Source organism: Eleutherodactylus coqui, chromosome 2 (assembly GCF_035609145.1).
Source record: "Eleutherodactylus coqui strain aEleCoq1 chromosome 2, aEleCoq1.hap1, whole genome shotgun sequence".
NCBI classification, from domain to species: domain Eukaryota; kingdom Metazoa; phylum Chordata; class Amphibia; order Anura; family Eleutherodactylidae; genus Eleutherodactylus; species Eleutherodactylus coqui.
The window spans coordinates 113,265,345-113,286,330 of NC_089838.1; the positions used below are offsets into that span (position 1 = coordinate 113,265,345).

Genomic DNA, 20,986 nt, shown 5'->3' on the forward strand with positions numbered 1-20,986 from the left:
TAGGTGTGAGAAGCATTTGTTACATCTCACGACCTTGTGACGTCACTTACAATGGAAGCATAAAAGGGAACACAATCAATTGTTACCAACATTGTAGCCCATCAAAGTAGTTATTTCTTTTATACTGGGTGAAAACAACTAGTATTATAGCTTATTACAGACTGTTGGCTTATGGATGGCCAAATGGATTATCCACCTATCTATACTATTATATTTCTAAAACTATTGCTTACTCTTAATAAGTCATCTTTATATGCTGAAAGCATTTATAGTAAGCAAGGCTATCTGTAAGGTTGGATTCACACAATATGGTTGCATTTTTGGGTCTGTAGTTTGGCCGATATATCTGCCCCCTCCTTTTAATGAACTGAACTAAGGCCGTGTTTCCATATCTCTGGCTGACATTTTTTTTTTATCAACGGCATGATAACGAAATGCTGGAAAGAAACTGATGCTAAAATGAATCCCATCATTTTCTATGGGATCGTTCATGGCATCTGGATTATTAGTTATAAGGGCAGATGTCTGCGCCACACAGAAAAATGTTGCAGCGCTTTTTTGATTGGCCATGGATGCCGGACTTTGGCACAAAGTGCACAAAAAGTCATCAGTTGGGTCCGGCTCAGGCATAAAAGAACTGTCCAGACACAATCAATATATATTCATCTGTATTAGGTTCAGTGTGCATGAGATTAAAGGCTCAGTGAAACTGGCCGAATATATATCTGGTTTACACTGGAGTTCTCTTTTGTCCTGATGAATTGTACGGTGCATTGTCAGCTATTAATGGATAACCTGTAAATGTTTTTCAGCATACAGCGCCACAGAATTCGGTGGTTCTATATAAAATAATCATCGTCATGTGACGGGATAGGTGAAAAGGGATAGCGATTAAAAGCTGCACATTATAGTAATATGGAATTTTGTGTCATCTCACATGCATAGAAATTTGCTGTATTTTCAAGCCCACTCTTCTTGGCATTCTCCTTTAACATGGGGATCTTCTCATTTATAGAGTTTAGCAGAGATCTGTGAACAGTAATATATCTGAAATATGTTTAAATAGACCAAAACATCCGTAATTCTCTGGAGTGATACAAGGTGTCCATAGTTTTTGCAGAGCTTTTTATAATCGCTTGCACTAAGGACACCCACACAGCTTGTAACTTGTGCACAGACACAGCCCACCTCTATGAAGAACTCTTAACGATGTCTGTAATCCGTCCAACACGCTGCAAATTCCATTTTGTAATATAAATGATCTATTTACTAAATTACAATCAATATTTTTACTAGTGTTACGACTCTTCCAACTTATCTACTGCGGTATGTCTGCGGTTCATGATCTACCAGCTTATTATGATTTTGCCTATCTTCCTGCTTTTTCTTTTAACTGGCGTGCAATAGTGCAGAGTTTAAGCAGTCAAACAAAAATCATTAGTTCATGCTCAAATACGCTCCGTAGCGGTGAGCCTATTTGCGCTTGCGCCAATTATGTTTATGCTCTCACTACTATGAAACTGGACTTTTAAGTATAATGATTGCAGTGATGCTTTCTCTGTACCGCAGAATATATTAGGGCTACGGGACTAAAAAGAAATAATAATAAAAAAACGAAATACTTCATGGAGTCGTAGTGGATAAATAAATAAGGACCTTTTGCCATTGAATAAGTAATCTACTAAATATATTTGTCTTTCACGTGGTTTTAGTGTAAAAAAAGAAGTTCCTTGCTGCTAGAAAAATTGAAATTTTGAATCCGTTTCGACAAACGGATCGTAAATGCTAACTGAAATGCAAATAGTAGTCAAATAAAATGAGCAAACAATAAAAGTCAGATTTTACGCTACTAAAAAATACAATCTTGATGAGACATAAAAAAATGATGCCGCAGTGAATGTGTTGGCACCCACTTAAATACATAACAGTTAGAAGGATGTATTAATTGATCTATCCTTTTAATTTTTTATATCATGTAGATCAAACAAATAGTGTATTATTTTGTATATTGGACATAATACACATGAATTACATTAAAGCAAAGCCCCTCGTTTTCACACAAGACAAACAACTCTGGCGTATAGACTAGGGGGTCAATGGAATCTACCTTTGTCATAATTTTATTTCCTCATTCATTAGTTTCTCATTTTTGGACAAACCTTAATACGTAAAATAGAAATAACTTTATATATTAACGTGAATGGAAATAGTCTGATTAGTGATCTGGGAGTGACTGTAAAATACAGCCAGACTGCATGATGAAGAATGTTTAAACTACCCTAGGCAAAATTATTCATGGCAGTGTATTGACTTTAAAGTAGCAGCTTAGATTGTCTCTTAGCATTTTAGAATCTACCGGATATAAGAAACAGTGCGGAATGTACAGAAAATAGGACCCTGGTCTCCCCAAAGCTCCTCGCTATTTTAAGACAATGTTCCTCTTCTATATATGTGTATATATATATATATATATATGTATATATAAATTACACAAATCTTTAAAGTGGGCAGATAATAAAGTGTCCAAATAAAGCACCCAATGACACTGTGAATCAACGCCAAAGTAAATAAAACTGCTGTTCAGTGTCAGAATAACATGGCCATACAATGCTTAAACAGTGAATAAGTTCATACTACAGTCTCCGGTGTATATGTTGCACTGTCATATTGCTGCTTGAGCCCCGTCCTTGGGGGCCTTTGGTAATTGTCCAATTTGCCTCCCCCTAAGACGCACCCAGAACAGGGAGACATAATATATTGTGAACATATTAGTAAAATAGCACTTCTTTCTAGGATATTGCACTAATAATTCAGCAGTATGTTGTTGCTCAGCCTTTAAGGCAGATAGAGGGGCATTAGTTGAAGAAAGGTATCAAGAGTAGTGCAGCAGTTTGTGATATACTATAGCGGTAAGCTACTTGTCAAATTTTGTTCATTGACTGTAACATGATAAGACCTTGGTAAGTACACAGGTCCCTCTGGGTGTAAAGTGGTCAATGTAGAGCTAGATGATTTGAGAAGGAAAATGAAAATGTTCTTCTTGTGTTTCAAAAGTATCCATAATACCATATGCCTCAGGCTTTTCTTACAGGGCCCCATGATGCATTGTGGGTAGCGGTATGTGCTAATCATTAATTGTTTACCAATGTGCATGATCAGTACAAGAACAAACATTACGATTACACGATTCCTAGGAATGCTTGATAACTACCATTCACATAATGACTTATTTTACTGCCTACATGCATCACTACCCAGAAGCAGAACCCAGCATTTACGTGACTAATAATTACATTCATGGAACCAGATTCTCAGCCATATCTAAAAAGTTCAACAGTTCAGCATTTTTCACAAATATTAACCTTATGTTCAATTGCTGTTATTAAATATACACCTCCTTCCTCCCAAACATTAACAACAGCTACATGACAATACAGTCTATTGTGTATTATTGGAAAGAACAAGGAACCAGCTATGTTTTTAGTACATTTGCTACAACTCCTTTTAGTTATACCCCTTTTTCTAGACTTTCTAGACTTTTTTAGACTTTCCAAAACGTAAAAAGTTTCTGTGTAAGCCATGTACTCCATTTTTTGGAACACTTTACATAATGAATCCCCCTATGTATTGTATTGATCAACAGAGATCTATAAAATGAAAAACGTTTTATGAGAAATGGAGATTATTGTGATTGCAAACATTTACCCACAAATTACACCTTCTTCACTATGGAAGACCAGAAATGGGTATATCTTCTCACTTTACCTAAGCATGGCAGTTGTGGAATATTTTACAAGCATGCCCATACCTTGCATAATCTTTGTTCAGCCAATATACAGTGTATCATATAACTTAGCCAATATCTGATGGAAAGCCAATAGTTGTGTTGGTTCAGAAAGCCTCTTGGGTCTATACACAGGACACTCCGGAGAAACAGCCATTGAATACTTTGAATACTTTGCGCCATTTTCTCCTAATTTGGGCTGTTTAGTAGAAACCTGTATATCTCCCAGACTATTTTTATGGTCTTCAGGAGTCAAAAGTGACTTGATGGCACACTAATATTTATTAATATATTCAAGGTAACTAAAACATTTTCATGTGACTGGTTTTATGTCATCCAAGCTCAGAGCAAATATTGTAGAGGCAGCATAGCATTCACCTATCCCTAGGTGCTATCATCAAAGGAAATCTATCATCCATATTTTTTTTACTAATTAAAATCAGATAGTGAAACATTTTCAGCTTTTCTAATCTCTTTTTACCTTCTTTTTGCAGATTTTTTTATTCTATTGTCTCTACATGACTATGCATTTCACAGCATTTAGAGACATGCTTTACAGCATGAGTCATTTACACAATGGACAGGAGAGGACCCATTGACTTCTATGGGAGAGTGTTCTGTGACTTTTGTGAGATTATGTAGGGAGAGAGAGTTAATAAACAGTGACCATCGCATACTGTGAATGGTGGATCTTGTGTTATTTACATATAGGTGTTACCTTTCATTGTAATCCTGCCTGTGATGTTAGTGAGAAGACTGCTGAAAAGTTTTCTCTACAGATCAGGAAGTGACATACTATCATTAGGCTCTGTGGTCAGTGTGAAAAATGCAGGATTTTAGGATTTTTTCAAATATAGTTTGTGACCAGAAATGTAAAAAAAATGACCAAAAATTCTTGAAAAATATGCTTAACATAAATCCTTGATCTATACAATAGGTCATTTTCTGATGACACATTCCCTTTTAAGGCTAAGTTCACATGATGCTCCTTATGTTCCAGAGTACCAGTATACCAGAGTATACAGGTCAAATATATGACAAAATAACACTCTATTAGCATATTTTCCAGCATATACCCTGAACACAGAAGGCAACCTTCATGTGAGTCCAGCCTCACTTTTCAGATTTGGCACGTTACACTTCTGACGTACAATAATCTATGCAGAATTTTATCTTCTTGCCGTAATAGAACAGTTTTGTTTTTTACTTAACCCATAGTAATTCTAGCTTTATATATTAACACATAAATATTAGCAAAGTTTTCCCATCTTTTTTAAGTTAATTTAAAACTAAAAATGAGATGACAGAAACATAAAGACCAATATATCCCTAATGATCTAACCACCCCATTTACATCTTCGTGTTCTCATCACCAAATAGACACATAACCCCAGTATGTCCATCTGTTGCTTGACCGCCGATTAGTAGGTTAGATTCAGAACTGAACTAATACTATTAATCATAACAATAATTACATAATGTAAAACAGCAAAGTAATCACGACAAGTGATAAAAATATAATTCATAATGAGAAAATTGATCACGCTTGTATAAAAATTTGCATGACCTCTTTTTAAGGAAATGATCCTACTGCTCATTAGGTGCACACAGAATTATTAACGAATGATGCAAACACTTATTGATGATGGTTTTGTGTAATTAGGATTTACAATGAGGATAACTGGAGACATCAGTCCTCTGACTACAATTCAATCTATTTGGGACCTTTCACATGGGACGGCATTGTCTGCAGAATGCAGCGCAGATGCGCATTTTGTCAAGTGGTGTGGACTTATTTGCTTTTTTTAACTTCGGAATGTGTTCTGTTGAGCGTTTTGTGGAATTTATTGCGTTCTTTTCCGCAAACTTTAGTTATGGAATTACATTTTCTGCATTTTAGAAATCTACAAAAACAATTCTGCAAGACGTCCTCAGTTCCACAGCAGAAAGCTTTTTTGATGTAGAGGTAAATCTTACGGTTTTGAAGTAAAGATGTGTGGAGTTTAACAGATGCAGAATTCAAACTCCACAGGAAAAACATTGGGACACAGAAATGTCTGCAAAGACAAATTCCATCCTGTGAGAATGATCCCATGCAGATTTTATACAATATTGAGCTTGTCTATATGTCTATAAGTGGCACTATATAATGTATCTCCGGGTACAGATATGCAACTGAGAAAAGTCTTCATGAATTTGGAAAGGTGATAGTGATATTAAAGACTTCTGTATCAAAAAACACAAAAGCATTGAAGGAGTCATACATTTTTTATTGTCTAACCCAAAAATTATATTCCCAAGCTTTTGGCGCACAGATGCCTATTTATAAGAAATAGTAGAAAGTCATTACGCTTTGGGAAATATCTTTTAGAATTTGTTTCACGTTGTTGTTCTTCTTTTGGTAGTATAATTCATCAATATTTTCATCTGATTGCATGAAACCTTTTTGCTACATACAGCCATCCGTTCCTTACATAATACTGATAATGGTCCATAGGATAGGATGATAGGCATATAATTATCTTTGACAAGCATTTGATAGTATAATCTTGTTTTCCATGTTGTAGTTATGGATTTTATACTTAAATGTTATTGCTTAAAGAAACCCAAGACGTTTCCTATCTTCAACTGTTATAACTGACTCCTATATATTTGTCTGCAGTAATGATCAGACCTGTATCTAATTAACTTTACAGTATTGACCTTTCTGTCATGCGAGTAGTTATGAATGTATAAGTCATATATACATATGTATGAGATACATTGCTCCACCTATAGAGAGCTCTACCGCCTGTTCTCAGGCAAGTCGATATCACTAGACACAAATCAATTACCACATTTAAGGCTTCACACACACATTTTCGTGGGTTTGTAAGAAATTCCATGAAATTCATTTGTTTTTACATGTTTTTTTTTGTGGCTGTTTTTTGGTCACACATTTTTCATTGGGCGTATTTTACAGTGTTTTTTTTTTCTACATAGAAGTTTATAAGAGGTTTTTAACAGAAGAAATATGGCAAAACACATTGAACATCACCCCAAGCAATGACGCATTTTTCATAGAAGACTATGAGTGAAAACCCATTCTTTTTTCAAAAACGCCATTGTGTTGGTTTGCACACAATTGCATTTTTTCCAAATGTTTCATAGAGGTCAGTAATAAAACATGGAATAGCCTAAAAGTATTTTTGCTCACTTTTTTTACTCACTTTTGATGTGGTTTTTTATTTTTTAATTTACGGTGTTTTTTTTTTTCAAAATTTCAACATGCTCTAGGTTGGACGGTTTACCATGAGCATCTTTATCAGATAACAAACACAAAAGAAAAGAAACGTTTAACTAAAAGGTGCCACAAAACAAATTTTTAAATGCCTAAAGGATCCCTACAGGATTAATCCAACAAGCCAGACTAAGCAAATTAACTGCTATTAACTACTTGTACATTTATTTTGCATCATGCAAGCCAAAGTATGATTGATCTGTAGTATTGCAGTACAGAACATAGTTTTATATTAGGATATTTTGCATTGGTATCAATATGTCTTAAGAACGAATGGTCCCTGAATACTTTTCGCATTTTACACTTTTAACTCAATGAAAAGTATACATTTCATAGAATGTTTGTAATCTGGGGTGGTGTAACAATTATATATATATATGTATATATATATATATATATATATATATATATATATATATATATATATATATATATATATTTATATATATAAATTTATATGTATTCAATATATATTTATAAATATATATTGCATGTTTACTGCACAGCATAAGCATTTAGGTTATTGAATTAGAACCCTGCTATTATTGCACAGGTAGGTTTTACAGCATGAAAGCATAAATGCTGTTGATCTGGTTCAAAGGTAGATTAGTGTAAAGATTAAAATGTTCAGCTCATCGTTGTCCAATTACTGCTGTCTGTGCAAAGAAATGCCCAGAGCCTATGTCAGATACACCCAAAATGCAAAGACCCAGTACAGATACAAAGTATAACCAACTTTATTCCAAATCTAATAAAAAGACCCATAAAGAGAACAGATAGTCAGTGTATTTGTTTTGGCGTAATGCTTTCTTCACAAGTAAGACATTATGCTGAAACCGTCTGGCTGTTCTCTGTATGGGTCTTTTAATTATACCTGGAATAAAGTTCTTCATACTTTGTACATGTCCTTCAGAAATAGATTGGGTTTTTTTGCGTAATTTTCTAAAAGCTTGCAAAAAATACCATGAGGTTAACGCTTTTCTACAATCATTTTGGGGTAGCTTTTTAATGCCCACTATTTTACCATTTTTTGTGCATTTTTCCAGTCCTATAGAGAACCCTATGGGAAGATGCATAAACAATCCACAAAACCTAAAGTATGTTGCATTTAAAAAAAAAAGCCATGGACCCAAAAATGCATTCTTTGTGGAAAAGCTCCAAATAAAACCCCAGAGTCTTCTTTGAAAAATACTATCCCAAAAAGGAGCCAAAACCTCACTAGCACCAATATTCCTTGGATTGTCTATCTGCAAAAGTGGTGATCAGCCTTCTTCCCTTTTTAATGTAAAAAGTGAAGGCTCATGGGCATTACAAAGAGGTTTCCAGTGTTAAATCTGTTTGGCATCTCCCTCATCACCTGATTTTCTCCTGGTGATTTCATCAGGCATAGTTTGACCAAGAAAAAATGTACATAGAATTGCTGGTGTAGCATTTATTAGGACTACTTTAATGGTGGTTATAGCAATGACGTTTGTTTCATTATCTGCCTCTTACGTGATACTGTGCACTAATGACATTTTTTCCTAAGTCTGCGTGAAAGATTTCTGGAGTAGCACCTCAGTCATTGCGTTATGTGTACTTGTTAGTACCTGCAAGAAAAGTGTATTGCAACATCTGTGTAGATTACAAGCCGTTACTGGCAGGCCCCTATTTACAATATGTGTGTATATATATATATATATATATATATATATATATGTATATATATATTTATTCTCATGTGCATGGCATGATGATGGCACAAGTTTTACTTCTTGAGGTTGCCTTAATTCATGTAGCTGGGAGGGAAGCTTTAAAGGTCAATTCCTGAATATCTTGAGTACCTGAGGGCTATTTGAATACTTTGCAGACTAGTCCTAAATTGATTGCCATTTGGCCTACTGAACATCAGCTCATGACAATTGATGAGCTTTTAAGTACTGTATTTGACCAGTACTTAAGCATCATCCTCAATGATGGATGCAAACGTATGTCACAATGATGCCCTTTACTTTCTTAATTGCGACAGTTTACCTTGTGAACTTTCCAGTGCCACCATTTTTTTTTTGCTGTATGCTTTCCTTTTTGTACCTATTTGTGTATATCTAATCCGATTGGGCAGCTGATGCAGAACAAAATTTTTGTTTATATCGTTTCATTCGTTTTTTGCTGCTGGTTCTACTTTTGAGATTCAAAATGCTGCATTCAATTTTTTGGGTGCTGTAAAAAAAAAAAAAAAAGATCCTGCCTTAATGGGTATAAGCCAACATATATTTGCATATTGCAGAAATGAATGGGATCAGTTTTTGTACATAGTTGTTCCATATTGCGAAGAACTATTACTGGGCGTTCCTTTGTTTAACAATCTAATTACAGGAGGTGCCTTTGTCTCAAATGCTGGAAAATTTATAGCCTTTTGTCATAATTAAATATTTTGGTTTATTATGAAGGAATTTAATTTGAGCAAATGTAATACTTATTAAACAATGATCAAGGCAGATTATAATATTCATGTGTTGAGTGTATCAGTCTTTTGGCTGAATATTTCAATAAAAATAAAATAAGGACGTCATTGTAAAGTATTCAACATATGAATATGAACTGAGAGGATAACTCATGGGGAAGAATGGAGAAAGGGCAACTTTGATGCACAGTATTGACAGGAGAAATCTCAAATCTCTGAGCAAGTAACAGGGAATCTCATTGCACGTGCAGAAGTAGGCAAATAATGGAATTTTAGTGCGGTAATTTGGTTGTATTAAGTCATTAAATAGGTTGTCCGGGATTAGAAAAACATGGCTGCTTTCTTTCACAAAATGCACCACCCACACCTGTCCACAAGTTGTATCTGGCAGAGCAGCTCTGCTCTAATGAAATGAATGGAGCTAAGCTGTAATTTCCCACTAAACTGCAATCTTGTTTTTCAAGTCTCTTGACAACCTTTTAATGGTAAATCAGTTTACTTTTTTAATTTGTGTAAAGTAGGCAAAATAAAGAACTGTAATTCCATGATAATAATTGCTTAATAACATAATTTAGATATATTTGCAATAACATATGCACCGACGTAACATTTAGTAACAAATAAACTTGCTTGAAATGCAGCAAAAATCCCAAGTAGTATTAAATAAAAATAGTAGTAGCAATACCTAGTAATTATAATAATCATACAGTTGCAATTTTATAATTCATTTTCCATAATGATGTCAATTTTAAACATTTAAAATTCTAAAAAAAACTTTGAATTATAGACTTCATGATAATATATCTAAATTCAAGGTCACGTGAAGGTCACATCCATAGCAGTGTCTGGATGTTTTTTTCTTTTTTGTATTTTTTGAGTAATTGATCTAAACTAACCAATCAATTGAATGCATAAGAAACCTTTCACATGGGTTGGAATTAGACCACAGGATGGACCGCAAACTGCAGTATATTCCGCATCAAAATCAGCAGGCTACCTATGGATTTTGATGTGGATTGAAAATGGCTTAAGTGAGCATTCTCACAGAATTGCAGAATATTGCTGGCAATTCCACATCAAAGTCCGCAGTTAGCAGTGCAGAGTTTGGTGCGGAACTCAGGGATGGCATATTCCTCAACACTGTAGCAGAGTATTCCGTCCTGTGTGAAAAGTTCCTAAAACCTGCCTGCGATTCCGCATTAAAAATCCGGAATTAGACCGACAGGTTTTGCTGTAGATTCTGCAGCTATGGATTTGGGTGTTTCCTAAGGTATAATTCTGTCCGGGAATTGGTTGCGTGGACATTTCTGCGTCACAATGTTATGTCTATGGGGCTTAAATTCCGTACCTGTTAAAAACTGTCCATCTTTACTTCAAAACCGCAAGATTAAATTCTGCAGCGGAATTAAGGACGTCTTGAGGATTTGTTGCTGTGTATTTCTAACATACTGGGGATTCAGTTTTGCAAAGTTTACTTTAAAAAAAGCAAGAAAATCTGCAAGATGTTCCATAGAGCGCATCCTGCACTTAAGGGCTTTAACAGAAGCACTATGTGTAAATACACTTGCCGCAACAGAGCGTTTTTGTGCATAATGTATGTGTAAAGATGGCCCTAAACAGGCTGATATGTGCGTGCCAGCGCATATTACTGTAATTTTTGCGCTCTAAATATCAGTTGACATGTGCTTGTTACTCCCTTTCCGTGGAATAGAATTACTATTTAATACCAAATCAGGGGCAGCTGTCTTTTTTCCATGTGTGTCACACAGAGTAACACCCTACCTTTTTTAAGGCTACCATAGACTTCTATGGCAGCTTTCTGCATAAAACGCTGTAAATTAGGCAAGGCCTATCTTTTCTTGTGCGTAGGATTTGGCTGCAAGAAACACACTCTTGAGAATGAACCTATTGCGATTAATGGCTTTGCTTCATCATGTTTTATGGGTGTGAGTTTCCCGCGTGCAAAAAACTTTATAAAAACACATTCATCTGTTTAAGGGCTTATTCACATGAGTGTATATTGGCCAGCCGTGAAAAGAGATGGCTGATAAATGTGACCATGTGATGCACGAGGCGGCGTATACACCGTCGGGCTGTCTTTCCCTTCCTCTTGCCTCCCCCGTGCCGACTCTCTGCAAGGGGAGGAGGCAGGACGGGGCGGGAGCTAGTATGCTGAGCTCCCACCCCTTGCCACTGTTTGCAATGGGAGGGGTGGGAGGGGGCAGCCGATATACGCCCGTGTGAATAAGCCCTGAGCCCTAAAATGGTGAAATCTGCGGCAGATCTGTGACAAAATCCACAGCAAATCAGCTCCGTGTGAACGCATCCTAAAAGGATGGGCATTTTGCCCAGCATATGTCTGGATTCTCTTACTATATTGAAAAGTGTAGCCAACTGTGTTTATGAGTATATTCATATATGCAATGTAATTTTTTGTTTTAATTGCAGTCAGTGGCAGAAATCAATCAGTATATACAATCATATAGGTGCGCTGTTGCATACACCTGTCAATACTTTCAGCAGGATTGTTTCTGTTGGTCCCATCATATATAAGCCCCAAGTGCGGATTGAACCAAGCCTTGGCCCGTAACACTGAATCCGAAGCCCTACATTGCACAAAGATTTAAACAATTCCCTAATCACACATGTGTATGGTGAAAAGTAAATTCTGGGTATCATTATTATTCTACTCGCTCTACATAAAATTATTAATATTATTTTTTGAAGGTGAGGAAAATACTCCAGAGAACTATTTACTTCAGGGACCTTTTTCAAGAAAACCTAAAAGAATACGAACTGCTTTCTCTCCATCCCAACTTTTGCGACTTGAAGGAGCCTTTGAGAAGAACCACTACGTAGTGGGGACAGAAAGGAAGCAACTTGCAAACAGCTTGTGCCTCACAGAGACCCAGGTATAGCATGAAATGCAAGAAATTCTGTGAGATAGATGAGGATCACACACATACAGAGTATGAATGGAATGTATAGACTAAAAGTACAATGGTATGTAAGGTAGCAAATCTATAACTATATTGTTTATATTTGCAAGATGCAATTGTCTAATACAATGCTATTATCAAAAGGACCAAGATGACAATACTCCTTTGCACATTGGTGGCCAAGAGTATGGAAACAGCTCTGCGGGCCATGCTGTGCCGTTTCCATAACTCTCATTGACATCTGTCGAAGTTACCGAAACAGCATAGAGCAGCCCACTTTGTACTGCTGACCACCCCCGGCCACCATATATGGTTTGGATTGGGTTGGAGGAGGTCAGATCTTGTGATAAGTTCAGGTCTTGGTCGTAGGACCTGCTTCAATCAAACTTTGATGGGATATACTGTGGCTATCCTATAAAAGTCTGCGATGGGAATGTCCCTTTAATTGAAATGTACAACAAAAATCCATCAGTTCCACCATTAATATACTCCTGCGCTTGGATGATAAACCTGTCTCATGCTGCAATTAAAACGGAAAGTAATAAAGAATTCTTCTATATGTCTAGCAGGAGATTCTCAATTATATGTTTCCTTCTCCTACCCACAATGCTTTGTCTAGCTGGAAGGCAAAATGGTTGCTGAAGGCTGTGTTTGCAGTAGGAGACCAGGATTTCCCAGTGTCGCTAACCCCCTCCTCTTTAGATGTCTCTCAGCCAAAAATTGAAGGGATCACAAGGAAATTAACACATGTTCTCTTACAAGTTCGTTACCAGTTTATTGTCCCTATGCGACCTTTCACGCAGGACGGAATTACGCCGCAGGGCGCAGCCAAATCCGTAGCTGTGGAATTCCACATCAAAATCCACAGGTCTAACTGCGGATTTTGATGCAGAATTGCAGGCAGGCAGGCTTTAAGCCATTTTCAATTCTGCATCAAAATCGGCAGGTAGCCTGTGGATCTTGTGTGGAATTTACCGCAGCTTGTGGTGCGTCATGTGGCCTATTCCGTTTCGTGCGAAAGGTCCCGCTAAATTTACCAGAAATGATCCTAATGATTATTATATGCATATTTTCACAATTTTCTGTTTTTACCATCGAGAAAATTTGGTACATTGAGGGCTCCCACACACTTGCGTTTTTTTTAACGCAAACGTCAATGTGACTTTCTAATGTTAAAATTGCGTTGCACAAACTTGTGATGCATTTTTAACATTAGAAAGTCCCATTGACAGTCGTGTTAAAAAAGCGCAGCGTTAAAAAAATGCAAGTGTGTGGGAGCCCTTAAGGCCTTTTTGTGCAGCTATTTGTGTGCAAATAGATTGCCGCTCGTGTGCGGAAAAATCGTGTGAACAAAGCTTAAGGCGCTATCTCCATTCGCGCATAATTTACTTGTTCACACGATCTGCGGTGGGCGCTGCGTGTTAATCCAGCTCCCATAAGAGTCAATGGGAACTCCTTCGCAGCACGCACCAAAGATAAGTCAGGTCCTTTCTTTTCACGCGGCACGGAGCTTAGATGCGAGCATTGTAGCCACGCATGTGCTATCTTTTTCAGGTGTGAGTATTTTGTGCATCTAAAAATCATTCATGTGAGCGCTCCAATAGGAAACCATGGCTTTTAATAGACGCGATCTATTTGCCTGGCAATTTGTGCGCAAAAGAAAAACACTTATCTGAACGAGGCCTAATATATGAATAAAATACTGACGCAACCCAAGGATGAGCTTATTATATGAATAGAATTTCATTTTGCATATGAACAGGACCTGTGTGTGCAAAAACTACAATACTATGCGCAGATGCGTGCAAATCAACCTCTTTCAGGCCTCAGATGAGTGTTTTTTCTGCGCAAAAAGATTGCGTCTATTAGAAGCCATGGTTTCCGACAGAAGCGTTCACATGAACGATTTTTAGATGCACAAAATACTCACAGCTGCAAAACATAGGGCATGCGTGGCTACAATGCTCGCATCTAAGGTCCGTGCTGCGTGAAAATATTGGACCTGACCTTTTGCGCAGGTTGTTCCCATTGACTCCTATGGGAGCTGTATTAACACACAGCACGCACCATGGATCGTGTGAACAAGCAAATTATGTGCGAATGTAGACTGCGCCTTTAGCTTTGGTCACGGGATTTTTCCACATGCGGGTGGATCACACAGCGCTTTCCTGCTGCGTGAGCCAGCATTTAGCTGGCTATTGCTGCATATGGCAGCAATTGTGCACTACACACAACAGCATATCTCACGCACGCGGACATGCGCATTGTGACTAGTTTCTTTTTAATCTCCCGCTCTGTCTCATAGTGGCGTTGTATTGCATTGAATACGCAACCATAGAGAACAATAGGATTGTACGCCCGTAATACGAAGGGAAACAGAACATGCTGCCTTCTTTTTTCATGTGCGTATTAGATGCAATGTATATACGCTAATGTGAATAGATCAATGAAAATTAATGTACTTTCATTGACTCCCTTCACAGCGTATTCGTGAGAAGGAGCGCTAAAGGGTAATATTTAAATAATAGTCTAGAATGGTTAATAAATAATGTATACCAACAAGTCCTCGTGTCAGACTGCATTTAACATAAATCCTCTGAAGGCTGTATGCACACAGTAGTCATGTGAAGGAGCCTTATGGCAGTATGTGGAGTCTTTACGGCTTCTTACTATGAGGGCCTAGACACATCACGGCCGTATAGCCACTCATCTCAATAGGAATTGAATACATCATGCGGGGAAGATCGGGCGGCCACTATCTTCTCGCTTGTTTTTTTCAAACTCCTGCGCTCCGGCGGGGAGTTGGATCTGCCGGCGAACTGAGAAAATATTCCTTGTTCAGGTGCAGCTACGCTCCGTACTGCCCAGCGTAGCTGTGACCTCAGCATTTGGTATTGAGCCTCAGGTCTACATGCCACTATATGATGCTTTAGTACATCACTGTATTACGCCGATATTCTCTACAGAGAAATACTCTTTATGTGCGGCTTCACACGAGTGTATGAGCAAAAACACGCACCACAGACCAGCGTATCTGCGCATGAATGAGGTTTGTGCGCATGTCTGGATTTTTTGCGCACGCAGGGCCAGTTTACACGCAAGTGTGACACACCCTTTCTGTGAAATAAGAGGCTAATTAGCCTAATGAGGTTCAGATATGCTCTTTTCCCTATATTTTGCGCAGTGTTCCAAACTTCCCCTTGTGTATTTGCGCACCTCCCATAGACTTCCATTGGACCTTTGCTGCACAAAACACAGGAAAATTGAGCTGGTCAAACTTTCTACCGTACTCGCATGTGAAAACAAACCCACTGAAAGCAATGGGTTGTATTCTCTGGGTTTTGCGTCATAGATTTTGCATGTACATATACCCGTGTGAGGAAGCCCAGAAGGTGGTTTCACTCACGGCATTTTTAGAAAAAATTATGAGTTTTTCCTTGCAATTTCTGTTGGATTCTTTTAATTGCAAAATGGCTGCCACTAGATATTAGCTGGAAGTCAAACCAAACTTTTTGGGCTTTTTTTAAACTTGTGTGTTCTTGCAGTCATAGATTGCTGTATGTTGGGGTTCTTTTTCTGGTTCTTTTTTGCATATGCTTCACTATAGGTCTTGAAAAAATGCCAGACAAAAATGCATGTTAAGGCTTTTCTACATGGACGTATATCAGCCGGGTTTTCACCCTCTGCAAGGGGAGCTAGTGTGCTGAGCTCCCGCCCCCTGCCACTGTTTGCAATGGGAGCGACAGAACAGGGCGGAGCTAAGCTCCATCCCTCCCATTGCAAACAGTGGTGAAGGGCGGAGAGTGGGCGGGAGCTCAGTACACTAGTTCCCACCCCTACCCTGCCTCCTCCCCTTGCAGAGAATGACAGCGTATATCGGCCTGGCATGAAAACCCAGATGATATACGTCCATGTGAATAAGCCCTAATAGTAAATGGTTGAAAAAAAATGCATGTAGATGAAATGGATTGTTTTTTTTAGATGTTTTTTTCATGATGTTTTTGGGGGGTTTGTAAAAAACGCCAAGAATATCATGAATTTTCTATAAGCTTTTATTTGAAAAAAGCCATACCTGCTGTGTTTTGGAAAAAGTTGTCATGGATCCATAAAATGCAGTGAAAGTAGAGATGAGCGAGCGTACTCGTTAAGGACAAATACTTGAGCGAGTATCATCCTTTTCGAGTATCTGCCTGCTCATCCGCAAAGATTCAGGTGCTGGCGGGGTGGAGCGGTGGGGGAAAGAGAGAGAGAGAGATTTCCCCCCGTTCCCACCTGCTCTCTCCGGCCGCCCCCCGCCGGCACCCAAATCTTTGCGGACGAGCGGGCAGATACTCGAAAAGGATGATACTCGCTTGAGTATTTGTCCTTAACAAGTAAGCTCGCTCATCTCTAACTGGAAGTTATAAAAAAAGTTTTACGGTGCTTTTAATAATGTCCTATTCACCTACAGATAACAACTGGCTGCAGTTTTTCTTGGAAAACAGCATATTTTCTAAAAAAAATATTGGGTGAAACCACCATAATACAGCATTTGACAAACCTTGCGACTAGTTTGAAAATCTTTGTATGCTTCCGTATGAAATTTCCGGCTTAAAGATGTCCAGCCAGGGTCAGTAGACTGTCACGGGTAACATAGTATGTCTCTGTGCAACTTGGAGGTTATATGGAGACATGGAGTTCAGGAGCCCATATAGATAGAACTTCCAAGAGCAAAACTAGGGTTATTTTAGCTGGTAAAAATATAAATCAGATCATTTTATATCTTACACTGTATTTTTATCCCCCTCGTGACATCTGCCGTACATGTATGGCGGATATGCTCAGGTCTGGAATAGGGTAGGGGTATGTCATCTCTTTTCTGAATGCTGGGTGCCGAACTGTTATTACAGCAGCTGAAGGCCTACTGAAGACCTCCAGGGCTGCCTACTAGTACCTCTATTAATAGGAGAAAATGGAGAGCTATCAACTATCAAGAGATTACATGTTCAAGTCCCACCAAGTCCCACTAAGTACTAAAAACAACTTTTAAAAATGTTTTAAAAATATATATGAAAAAATTATTAAAAATTCCCAAAAACCCTTTCCCCCTTTTTACAGTAGTAGAAAAATAAATGTACTGGTAGGTCTGTATCCGAAAAACCCCCCAGAAGTAATAAAATATAAAAACATCATAAGATGAAAAGAAAATTCAATGCTCGAATTATATTTCTTCGTCACCTTTGTTTCCCTCATAAAAAAAAATTATCAAAAAGTCATGCATCCCACAATAATACCAGTAAATACTGCAGTACAAGCATTCACAGGGCTCCTATCAATGGGAAAATAAAAAAGTTATGGGTGTGAGAATACAATGGAAAACTTTATTTTTTAAAAGTGGTAAAACAGAATAAATTTAACATGTAATTTTAATAACACAGTGAATGCAGTAAAGAGGAAACCTCCAAGAAATTTTCATCCTATTTCATCCCACCTAAAAATGTTAAAACTTTTTAGTACATTGCATGGTATATTAAGTGGTACTTTAACTAATACAACATCCCACAAAAAATAAAGCCTTCATACAGCTACGTCAAAGGAAAAATAAAAAATATATGACTCTGGGAATGCAGGAATGAAAAAAAGGGAAAAAACTAAAATTTGTTATGTTCTCAAGGGGTTAATCAATTTTCTCAGAACGTTTCTGAGAGGTGGTTTTTAATCCACTATTACCTACGTAAATGAAACCTGCTAGCTCTCTTGACATGCTCCTTTTAATAAATACCTGCATTCCTCACAAAATAAACACCTAGAGCACCTTTTCTCACAATTCTACATTGTGCCGTTTTGGCCGGGTATGTTCACACGTAACAGATCTGTGGAAAAAAATTCCGTGACTGCCCTATTCATCTGAATTGTGCCTGTTGTTAAAATAACCCCATTCAGATATATGAAACTAATTTCTGCGACAAATCTAAAATGTATGGATTTACTCTTATTGCCCCATGAAATTCATGAACAAATTGACAACTATATATAGTCTGCTACTGTCAGCACTGATTGGTCAATTTCAGAGTATATAGGGACCTGTTTCACAGACAGGTGCAGTGGTAACACCCAGTTGTCAATTTCTTTATACATTTATGGGAAAATATTAACTGATGAACAGCAAAAGACTTCACGGAAAAGGCACTTCTAAGGAAATAAAAACATTTGCTAAAACAAACATATCAGGAGACATGCACCTTAGAATGTGCAAATGGCGAAAGGAATTTTGAATCTTATTGCCATTTGGAACTAACCCTGCTGCTAATGCTCTGCAGCTGTAAGTTTACAAACAAAACATCCCCTGCTTCTATTAAATATCCCGGACGATAGTCACATCTGATAGAGCCACCTCTGATACACTGCGTGCGGCCAGATGCTCCCTCCAAGCAGCTGTAACAAGAGGCTTTAACCCCTGCACCATCACAGTGTTTGTGTTCCTGTACTCTATCAAGACGGAAATGGGGAATCCAGCTGTTTCTTCCTCCAGCATCTTGAAACATCCCCAGACTGCATGTGAGCTTTACAGAGCCATGAACCTTTCAACTCCTACTACTCGTCCTGCAGCTTCCATACCCAAAGAACTTGGAAAGTGTCGCTAATAACATTGAGCGCACCACCTAGTATTATAGTGGGGGATTTAATGAGATGCTGATTAGCGGGGGTATAATTAGATACATACTGGGCAGTGGGGGTATAATTAGATATATACTGGGCAGTGGGGGTATAATTAGATATATGCTGGTCATTGGGGGTGGTATAGTGAGGCACATGCTGGAAAATGCAAGGTATAATTCGATATATGCTGGAGAGTGGGATTCTATAGTGAGGTACATGCTGGACAGTGGAGGCTATTATATATATATATATATATATATATATATATATATATATATATATATATATATATATATATATATATATATACTGGACACTGAGGAGGGGAATAAAGTGAGGTACATGCTGGACCATGGGGGGTATAATTAGATATGTGCTAGACAGTGGGTTGGAGGCACATTGAGTTGTATGCTGAAGAGTGAGGTACATGCTGGAGGTATAGCAAGGTATTTTCTGAATAGTGCAGTGCTCTATATGAAAACCCAAATGGTCACAGCAACCAAAATTTTGCAAATGGCAACAAGATTTTTTCTTCTTGTCACCACTGCACAACCAGGCTGTGTGAAAAAAACTATACTAGGACACAACACTGTATATTATAGTGAGGGGGGCCACTGACTTGGATGATCTGTGTAGATTCTATATGTGTATATGCAAGTTATAGAACAATATAATGTCTTTTTATTCTAATATTATATATTAGAATTTAGCAACTAAAAATTTAATTTGGCTACAAAATTTTTCACATTAGGAGCCAATTTGCTCCTTAGTAATTTTTTTTATTGTGGAGCACTATACCAACAATGTACTGTTATATTTTTAGGATAAGTGATGTTTGGCAGATTTCGGACATTACTAAATATCTAAGATCATATCTGTCATATTATCACAATGATGTATAAAATTGTTTCCATTAAAATGGTGAAGCCAGCCTTTACGAATTCACATGTTAATTTAATACATTTGTCCTCCAATAGGTGAAAGTGTGGTTTCAGAATAGAAGAACAAAACACAAGCGTCAAAAATTAGAAGAGGAGTGTCCAGAATCTCAACAGAAAAGAAAAAGCAGCCAGCATGTCAACAGATGGAGAGTGGCAACATGTCAGGATAGCCCCAAGGACATTGATGTCACATCAGATGACTGATATCACCTGTGTAATAAACTGTGTGTGTTACATGAGGACAAACTATCACATCACATGATCAGGTGCCATCTTGGAAATCTGCCTGCAATATGGATGCTGGACAATGCACTTGGGTCAAAGCCTTTAATTTCACTTACTTTGCCTGGATATCCTGACCAATCATTTTTGTCCAATCAAATTTATCCAGTAGGTGTAACCACACTGCAGAGCTCTAGTGATGTCTACACTTACAATCTATGGAAGTCGAACCAGATGGACACGACTGAGAAGTGTCTGGAGAATATAGCAATAACACAAAACTTTTACCTCAGGAATCCCTATTGTGTACTAGATAGAGCAAATGTAAATATATATTTAAACATGGAAGACAAGGCCGTATAAAGGGACAAATTGATATTAAACGTGTTGATGGTTATTACCAAGTTTATTTATTAAGACGTGTACATATCCCTCAGGAATGCATTCTAAATATCAATTAAAATACAACAATGCCTAAAAAAGCATATACTATCTTTTATTATATTGTAGTCAGGAATCACCATCAAGTTGCGCATATTCTCAGTTTTAGCAGTGGCACCTTGACGTTTGCTGTGCACAATTCCCCTATAGTTTAGCCTATTTTTGGTTTACAAGGCAGCCATTTTGAATTTTAATGAAAATCAACTATGGACAAAGCAATTACTACAATTTTTTTATTTCTCAAGTGTGGCGACCAGTCTCTTTTTCATCAAAATTAATAAAACTTCAAACCTACAT

The 20,986-nt window shown here is 37.5% G+C and overlaps 1 protein-coding gene across 1 annotated transcript in view; it reads left to right on the forward strand.

Moving 5' to 3' along the window:
- LOC136611620 (homeobox protein EMX1-like) overlaps positions 1 to 20,645 on the forward strand; it is a 25,488-nt gene extending 4,843 nt beyond the window's left edge. Inside the window, exons 2-3 of the mRNA XM_066591358.1 lie at positions 12,235 to 12,419; positions 20,063 to 20,645. Coding sequence (XP_066447455.1) covers positions 12,235 to 12,419; positions 20,063 to 20,230 — 353 coding nt within the window. The 3' untranslated portion in view covers positions 20,231 to 20,645. The remainder of the gene's footprint in view (positions 1 to 12,234; positions 12,420 to 20,062) is intronic.
- The last annotated feature ends 341 nt before the right edge of the window (positions 20,646 to 20,986 follow it).